This window comes from Echinops telfairi, unplaced genomic scaffold (genome assembly GCF_000313985.2).
Source record: "Echinops telfairi isolate 266 unplaced genomic scaffold, ASM31398v2 ScPeMD7_23;HRSCAF=83, whole genome shotgun sequence".
Classification (NCBI taxonomy): Eukaryota; Metazoa; Chordata; class Mammalia; order Afrosoricida; family Tenrecidae; genus Echinops; species Echinops telfairi.
The window spans coordinates 88,467,214-88,476,281 of NW_022103920.1; the positions used below are offsets into that span (position 1 = coordinate 88,467,214).

General features: G+C 55.3%; 1 protein-coding gene across 1 annotated transcript in view; it reads left to right on the forward strand.

Moving 5' to 3' along the window:
* The window catches only part of GHRHR (growth hormone releasing hormone receptor), a 21,597-nt gene that overhangs the window by 9,650 nt on the left and 2,879 nt on the right, over positions 1 to 9,068 (forward strand). Inside the window, exons 5-11 of the mRNA XM_004702860.1 lie at positions 1,017 to 1,114; positions 1,805 to 1,937; positions 5,012 to 5,165; positions 5,469 to 5,529; positions 5,979 to 6,048; positions 6,977 to 7,068; positions 8,046 to 8,175. Coding sequence (XP_004702917.1) covers positions 1,017 to 1,114; positions 1,805 to 1,937; positions 5,012 to 5,165; positions 5,469 to 5,529; positions 5,979 to 6,048; positions 6,977 to 7,068; positions 8,046 to 8,175 — 738 coding nt within the window. The remainder of the gene's footprint in view (positions 1 to 1,016; positions 1,115 to 1,804; positions 1,938 to 5,011; positions 5,166 to 5,468; positions 5,530 to 5,978; positions 6,049 to 6,976; positions 7,069 to 8,045; positions 8,176 to 9,068) is intronic.

Below are 9,068 nucleotides of genomic sequence, written 5' to 3' on the forward strand. Positions count from 1 at the left end.
CACACACACACACACCACCACCACCACCACCACCACCACCACCCACCCCCAAACCTCATTGCCATCCTTGCTGTGGATTTTCCTAAAGTATAAATTCTATACGGGAGTAGAAAGTGTCTCCCAGGAACTGACTGGTGGTTTTGAACAGCTGACTTTGGGGTTAGCAGCCCAACACTTATCCAGGATGCCACCAGGCTCCTGTGGTTCATGTTAGCAGAGGACATTCAACCCCGAACCCCCCAGCAGGCACTTGCATAACGCCCTATCGCCCTCCCCTCAGTGCTAAAGGTAAGCACAGTCTGAATGTGTTTTTTCAGATGAGAAGGACTGAGTTAGAAGGAAGCTGAACCCACAGGGGCTCTGGGATAGGACCGCAGCACCAGGCCCGGCTCCCTCCTGCCCAGGCAGTCCCTTGGTTTCTGGGCTGGAGGGGGAGTAGGCTGGTCGTAGACTGATCCTAACACTCAGCCAAGCAAGCGCTTCCCCCTGCACTTGCTGGTGGCTGCCCCTGCGGTTCCGATGTTGGGGACGCTGTGTTCTCATGCCGGTGAGCAAGCTGGCTATCAATAAACATGGCCCCCTCCCTCTGGGGGTTTTCGTCATCCCCTGGGGACAAGGGGATGCTTCTTCTACTGCTTGTCCCCTCCCCAGAGCACCAGCCAACCCGGGCCAAGCCAGAGTACCCAGTACACCAGGTTGGCACGGGCTTCCTTGTGCTCACTGAGTAGTTTGTGGTGAGCAGCTTTACCTGGGCATCACCAGCTCACTACAGGTCAGGAAGTACGGACAAGCTTACCTTGCTTATTGGGAAGTCTATGGGAGCATCTCCAAGCTCTCTCCCTCCCCGCCTCTGGGCAGGGTCGGTGGAGGCAGACAGTGATCAAGCACTCCAGTATTTAGAGGGGGCCCCTGGGCCACCGGATGAGACCTGTGGGAAAGGCCTGATCCCCAGAGCTCCGTTTCCCCAAAGGCCCAGGGGCTGAGAGTCTCTTCTGCGCGTGTCTGTGTCTCCGCAGAAATCTTACTTCTCCACGGTGAAGATTGTCTACACCTTGGGCCACAGCATCTCCGTGGTCACCCTCTTTGCGGCTGTCGCTGTCCTCCTCACTCTCAGGTGTGCTATTCTCCCCATCACCTGCTTGGGACGTGTCAATGACTCCCTGGTGCCCTGAAGACCAAGTCGGATTGCTGGCCTGGGCACTCAAGAGTCCCCCTGCTCCCTGACCCACCTCCTCCCAAACAAGAACCCGGGCCCAGCAGCACACCTCGGCCTCCGCTGTCTCTGTTTGCCGGGACTCATTCTTTCTCAAGGTGCTTATATCGAGAGATGAGAAGCCCAGCTTCCACCTGCTTCTCAAAATCCTCTCAGCAGGATGACCGCTGCAACCTGCTGACCACCGTCTTCTTTGACGCCCCGGCCTCCAGAGTCGGAGCCCTGTCCACACCCAGCCCGTGACAGTGCCTGCCCCCTGGGGGCGAGTCTTCTTTCTCTGAGGGACAGGGTCCCTTTGTTCTCCTGTCTCTCAGATGTCGAGCTCCCTAAAGTCAGGGTCTGGGACCTCCACTGTCCTCTCAATGAGATTAAGCCCAGGGACCTGCTGGTCACCTGTCCTGCAGAGCTGACATGGACGTCTCCGGGGCATGTCACATCACGTCAACTCTACTCCAACCCAATTCACTTCCACTCTCCCCTCCCCTCCCCTCCTGGCCCTGCGAAGCCCACTAAGCCTGGCCCCTGTGGTGAGCACACGGGAAGCCCGTCTCCCACCTGACCTCCTGTTTCTTCCCTGCCCACCCGCTCCAGGAAGCTCCACTGTTCTCGGAACTACATCCACACCCAGCTATTCGCCACCTTTATCCTCAAGGCCGGAGCTGTGTTCCTGAAGGATGCGGCCCTCTTCCACGGCGACCACACTGATCACTGCACCTTCTCGACCGTAATGCCCATGGTGGCGGGTGGAGCTGGAGGGGGCGGGAAGGGGCTGGGGTAAAGCCCTGGAGGAGCTGGCCCCATACTGTGCCCACGGTCTCTCTCCCTACCAAACACACTGCCAGTGAGTCACTGAGCCTGACTCGTGCTGAGCCTGACTCACCATAGAGCTGCCTATGGGCTCCCGAGATGGGAACCCTTAAAATAATTTTAAAAATTTTATTGGGGATCTTACAGCTCTTATAACAATCCATACATCAATTATAACAGGCATATTTGTACATATGTTGCCATTATTCTTTTCTAGACATTTACTTTCTATTTGAGTCCTTGGTATCAGCTCCTCTTTTTCCCCCCACCCTCGCGACCTCTTGATAAATTATAAATTATTATTATCTTCATATCGTGCACCGATTGCTGTCTCCCTTCCCTGAACATTTCTGTTGTTCATCCCCTTGGGGAAGGGTGTGGTTATGTGTCAATTATTGCCATCGGTGCCCCCTTCCTCCCCTTCTCTCCCCACCTTCCCCTACACTCCTGCTATCACTATTCCCATTGCTGTTTCTGGATTCTGTGTCGTGAGCTCTTATCTGTACCTGTGCACATGCTCCGGCCTAGCCAGAACTGAAAGGCAGAACCAGGGTCATGATAGTGGGGGTGGGGGTGAGGAATCCTCAAGGAACCAGAGGAATATTGTGTGTTTCATCAGTGCTTTACTGCACCCGGGTTGACTCATCCCTTCCTTGTGACCCTTCTATGAGGAGATGTCCCATTTGAGACTGTAACTCTTTACAAGAGTAGAGAGTCTCACCTTTCTCCCTAGGAGTGACTGGTGGCTTTGAACTGATGACCTTGTGGTTAGCAGCCCAGCACTCAACCACTATGCCACCAGGACTCCACTGCCATTCCACTGGGGCTTTAATTTCACTCCTTGAGGAGGGTCTGTAGCAGGGGGTGGGGGAGAAAGCAGCTGGGCCCCTCCCTCAGGAAACCCAGGCTTCTCGGGGGACAGCGGGCACACAGACCCTGCAGGAAGCGGGGCTCTGGGTCAGAGTAGAGAGGACGGAGGGAGCACGGGCAGGAAGGTGGGTGCAGTCAGTGTGAACCCCCCCTCCAAGGCCAGAGGACCTGGGACCTGCCTGAGAAGCTGACAGAGGCATGAGAAGGACCAGAGAAGATTTAAAAAAAAAAAAAAGGCAGTTGGGTTTCCACCAAAGTCATTGCCACCGAATGGATTCCAACTCACAGGGACCCCCTGGGACCAGGAAGAACAGCTCCTAGAGTTTCGGAGACAGCCCTTCCTTTACCGGTGTGTTTCGACCTCACCGTGCCTCCGGAACCCACTGCCGCCAGGGCTCCTTCTTCCCACTCACTCTAAAACCACGCGGGCTCCCTGACGACAGACACGTGCGTGAACTCATCCACCTGGGCCCTGATGACTTAGTGGAAACGGGAACCATCCAAGGACGGTGCTTCAGGACGCTGGCGGAGGGCCGGCATGAAGCCCGCGGAGCGCTTCCTGGGAGCTTTGGGAAGTCCCCAGACAGACCGAGCCTTGCAATGTGCCAGGCATGGCACTCAATGCTTTAAGCTGAAGCGACCGGGGGAGAGAGTCTGGCTTGAACCCCATTTTGTAGAGAAGGGTCAGGGGCCACTGAGAACCTTGGCAGTCCTCCCCCTTATTTCCCCTGCCCTCACTGCTAAGTGCGATGCAGGGTCCCAGGCGGGAGGGGGCATCTGAGCTCAGCGCTCAGCGCTCAGAGCTGCGAGGGAGGTGCTCTGAAGCCCTGGGGGAAGGCAGGCTCAGAGGAGGGAGGTTCGGGATCTGGCCGGTGCGGCTCCGCGATGCTCCACGTTCCCAGCAGGGTAGTGGTTGGTAGATGCTGTTGGGTCAGTTCCAACTCATAGCAACCCTGTGGGCCTCGGAGCGGAAGAGCACCGCCATGTCCCCCGCCGCACAGTTGCTCTTATGCTGAGCACCTCGTGGCCACGGTGCCAATCCATCTTGTTGAGGGCCTTCCTTGCGCTCACTGCCCCTCCCCTTGACCAGGTCCGATGTCTCCCCTGACAACAGGTCCGGAGCACATGGGATGGAGTCTCGCCATCCTCGCCTTTAAGGAGCACTGGGGCTGTACTTTCTCCAAGACGGATCTGTTTGTTCTTGGGCAGTCCCCGGTACTTCCAACATGTCTCCCCAGTGCCGCCATCCAAGCGCATCGGTTCTCTGTCGGACTTCCTTATTCAATGTCCAGCGTTCACGCGCACATAGGCGATGGGGCCAGGTGCACTATGGTCTTTCAAGTTTTCCCAGCTGTAGGCCCTTCCCAGCTTGACAGATGGACCGAGGAGCTCTGGTGGCATTGGGTTGCTCACTGTAAGGTCAGCAGTTCGAGCCCCCCAGGCACTCTGTTGAAGAAAGATGAACCTTTTTACTCCAGGGAAGAGTTACAGTCTCAGAATCCCGTGGGGGTGGGGCGGCTGCATCCTATAGGATCACTCACTAAGAGGTGGAATCTCGACTCGATGGCAGTGAGTTTGATGGAGTGAGGGATGAACTGGGGTCTCTGGTCCCAGGTGTGATCTGTGCTTAGCTGCTAACCACATGTTGGCCGCTTGGGTCCACCCACAGGCACCTTGCAAGAAAGGCCTTGCGATCTGCTTCCCCCAATCTGGGCCTTGAACGCCATGTGCAGCACAGCGGTGGGCCCAGGAATCCGGAGCAACATGAAAGCCGCTGGCTTGGCTGGTTTACTTTGTCTCGGGTGGGCTTGAGTTCGGGAGGGCTGGGGTGAAAGGGGACGCCGTCGCAGCACTTACAAGGTGCTTCCGCCCAGTCCCTGAGGCACAACCATGAGATCCGACTGGTTTCCCTCTAATGGATGAGGAGCTCAGGCATAGGGAGGCTCAGACACTAACTCGTGGTAGGATTTGAACCCAAGGTGTTTAGGTTCCGACACTGTGACCCGCATACCACACTGTGGGGCTTCCGGGGGGCAGGGGCCAGTTTTCAGTCCCAGCGGGGTATCGGGCTGGGGCCCAAAGGGTGTTCCAGCTCTGAAGCACCCAGGTGTCTGCCCCCAGGCCCTGTGCAAGGTCTCTGTGGCCGCCTCCCACTTTGCCACCATGACCAACTTCAGCTGGCTGTTGGCTGAAGCCGTCTACCTGACCTGTCTCTTGGTTTCCACGTCGCCCGGCGTGAGGTGTCCCTTCTGGCGGCTGGTTCTTGCTGGCTGGGGTGAGCGCTGGGGGCTGGCTTTGAGTGCAGTGGGGGATGGAGGTGGGTGGGCAGGCAGAGGGCAGGGAAAGGCAGGGACCCCAGACCTCACACAGAGGCGCTTTCCCTCCCTGTGGAAGACCTGGAGGCCCAGAGCTGGGAAGACACAGCCCACAGCCACGCAGCAATGCATGGGGGAGGGAAGCAGGGTGGGACTTCCCTGGTCTTTAGCTGTGAGGTTGGTCCAGCGGTGGGAGCAGGGTGGGGCACTGAGCTCCGTATGTAGACATCTCCGTCATCGTGTCTCCTCTGTGGTCCCTACAGGGCTGCCCCTGCTCTTCACCGGCACCTGGGTGGGTTGCAAGTGGGCCTTTGAGGACATCGCGTGAGTCTGAACTGTCTGGGGTTGCACGGGGCATGGAGGGGACAGCTAGGGAATGTGGGGCTTCTCTAAGTTGGGAAGGGGAGCCCTGGGTCCTGCCCACGGGGAACTCCCAGGCTGAGGCCAGGAGGGGGGGTCTTGGAAACTGGGAGAGAACATGGTGCCGAGCCTCTCGGGGCTGTGGGTGGTCAGGGAGGGCTTCCTGGAAGAGGAAGTGTTGGGGCTTGCCAGGAAGCAGGGGACCCATGTCCACCCATCAAATGGAAAGAAAGGGTGAGCCCAGCCTGGATTGTGTCCCTTTGGACGTGGAGTGGCTAACTGGCTGATGGGGAGGAAGGGTGATGCCTGATGGCTTGAATGCAGGAGAGAGGAGAGGCCATCTGGAGGCCGGGAAGGGACTTTGGACTTCGCCTTGGACATCTCTAATGTCATCCCTGGCTCTTCCTCCCCAGGTGCTGGGATCTGGACAACAACTCCCCCTACTGGTGGATCATCAAAGGCCCCATCATCCTCTCTGTCGGGGTCAGTCCTTGGGCCAGTGCCCTTTTGCCCTTTGGTTTAGTCAATCAACTTCCCTGGGCCACCCATGGGCCACTGGCAGCAGGAACCATGGCTCCAGGTGGGGAGTCGGGAAGCCCGAGTTCCAGCTTGGCTCCAGCATGGATTCCTGGGATATTCTCTGTGGGCCTCAGTGTCCCTGGTGATGTAGAGCTGGGGGATGGTCCTGATGGGAGCTCAGTTCCCTGCGACTCAGTTTCAGTGAGTGTGCTTGCAGGTCACACCTTGCTGCTGAGAGATGGGGTGGGGGTGGGGATCTGAGTTGTCCTGCAGGTGAGCCCCCAGCTGTCCCCACATGTGGAAGGGAGGCATCAAGGCCTACCTGCATGGCATCGGGATGGGGTGAATTTCTTTTCAAGCCAGCATTTATGCAAACAGAGGGATACCTAATTTATGGTAGATAAGCCTGGAGGATGGCTAGTGGCCAGAGGATAGGACCTGAGCCCCTGCCCATCCAATTTGACCTCAGGGCTGGAGAAGGTGGGGCCTCTGAGCCCCGCACCCCATCTTGTTCTCCAAGGTTTGCATGTGAGACATCTTGGTCTTTGGGCTAGAAGTCTTGGAGCAATGCTTTAACTGTCGACCCACCTCTGCATGCCGTGTCTCAGGGACTTGGGGTTTCTGGTCCTCAAATACAAAGAGCCCTGGAGGCATACTGGGTGAGGCAATGGGCGGCTGGCCACAGGGTCAGGAGTTGGAAACTACCGGCCACTCCGAGGCAGAATGATGAGGCTGTCTGCTCCTGTAAAGAGTTGCCATCTCAGAAACCCCAAGGAGTAGCTCTGCTCTGGGCTGTATGTGGTCCCCCAGGTTCAGAATTGGGCCCCCAGCCAGCCTACTCTTGGCCTCCCTGTGGCTTTTGTCCTCCACCTTCACTTTCTTCCCTTTCCAGGTGAACTTCGGACTTTTTCTCAATATTATTCGAATCCTACTGAGGAAACTGGAACCAGCTCAGGGCAGCGTCCACACCCAGTCTCAGTACTGGTAACTCTGTGTGTGTATGTGTATGTGTGTGTATATGTATGTGTGTGTGTATGATGTGTGCTTGTGTGTGTATGTGTGTGTGTATGATGTATCTGTGTGTATGATGTATGTTTGTGTGTATGTGTATATGTGTGTATGATGTATGTTTGTGTGTACATATGTGTATGTGTGTATATGTATTTGTGCATGTGTATGTGTGCATGCATGATGTATGTTTGTGCGTGTATGTGTATGTGTGTGTATATGTATGTGTGTTTCTGTGTGTATGTGTATGTGTGTATGATGTATGTGTGTATGTATGTGTGTATGATGTATGTTTGTGTGTATATGTGTATATGTGTATGTGTGTATGTGTGCATGCATGATGTATGTTTGTGTGTGTATGATGTATGTTTGTGTGTATGTGTGTATGACATATGTTTGTGTGTGTGTATATGTGTGTGTGTTTGTGTGTGTATGTGTATGTGTGTGTATGATGTATGTTTGTGTGTGTGTGTGTGTATGTGTGTGCACGCACACGCATGCAAGCATGCTAGGGTGCTGGGAGATGAAGTCAGTGCAGTCTGTCTCACCTGGCAGGTGAGCCTGGTCCCATGCTGCTCTCTGTGCTCCAGAGAGAACATAGAGCCAGTCCCTGCCCCCCAGGAGACCACTCAGCCAGCTAATGGCCAGCTAATGGCCCTGGGATTTATTTCTATGGCAGTGTGGTGGGGTGGGGGAGGTGAATTAGAGAAGACTTGCTGGGGAAAGTGGTCTTTGCATTGGACTTTGACAGATACATCCATCTTTGACGGGTGTCCCCTGGGACAAGAGCACATGACATGGGAACATGGGCCCCAGGGTGCAGAAGTAAGCGTGGGGGGCGGGGTGCTGCTGCACAGACTGGAAGAGAGGGAGGTGGTGGCAGGCAAGGGGGAGCAGAGGCTCACTGGACCAGGACTTTCAAGACTGAGCCTAGGGCGTGTCCTCTCCTGCAGGCGTCTCTCCAAGTCAACGCTTCTTCTCATCCCTCTGTTCGGAATCCACTACATCATCTTCAACTTCCTGCCTGACAGTGCTGGCCTGGCTATCCGCCTGCCCCTGGAACTGGGGCTGGGCTCCTTCCAGGTGAGGGGTCTCTGCGGGCATGCTTTTCCTGAGGGTCCTGGACCAGGACGGAGGTGTTGCTACCTATAGGCCTTGGTTGACTTTTTGATAAAGAGGGGCCCCAGTTATTCTTCTGTCTGTTCATCCCTTCAATTTTTCATCTGTCTGTCCATCTTCTATTCAACCATTGCGTTATTTAGTTAACTACTGTGTTAGGCTGAGTTTTCTAGAGAAAACCAGTGACAGTCATATATGTATAATTAAGAACTTTATATCAAGAAAGAAATTTACATCAAGGAAGTCCAACTGAAGTCCCTTCCAACTTAAGTCCACGGGCCAGCTGCAGCCCCCTCCAGACTCACTCAGGAGCCTGCCGGTGAAGCAGGAAGGTGAATTGGGAATCTCAAGTTTGTGGGTGCAGCATCATGTGGATTCAAGGTCAGCAGGAATATGGCAGGGTGCCGACTGTTCCCAAGGACAGCAGCTGGCCCAGAGCCAGATGCAGAGTTGAAGCAAGTGAGGTGGTGAAGAGAGGCAAGAGAGAGAGAGACCAAGTGAGGCTATAGAGAGAGGCTCCATAGCCTCGCTTATCAAAAGGTCATGCCCCCAAGGAGAGCGACACCCATATATTCACATAGGTGCATCAAGTTGACATAATAACTACCCATCTAACTAACCATCACAACTACCCATTCACTCATCACCCATACATTCGATCATTCATCTATCCATTCATCCATCCATCCATCCATCCATCCATCCATCCATCCGTCCACCTACCCATCCACCTATCCACCCATCCATCCATCCTTCCATCCATCCATCCATCCATACATCAACCTACCCATCCACCTATCCACCCATCCATCCTTCCATCCATCCATCCATCCATCCATCCATCCATCCATCCATCC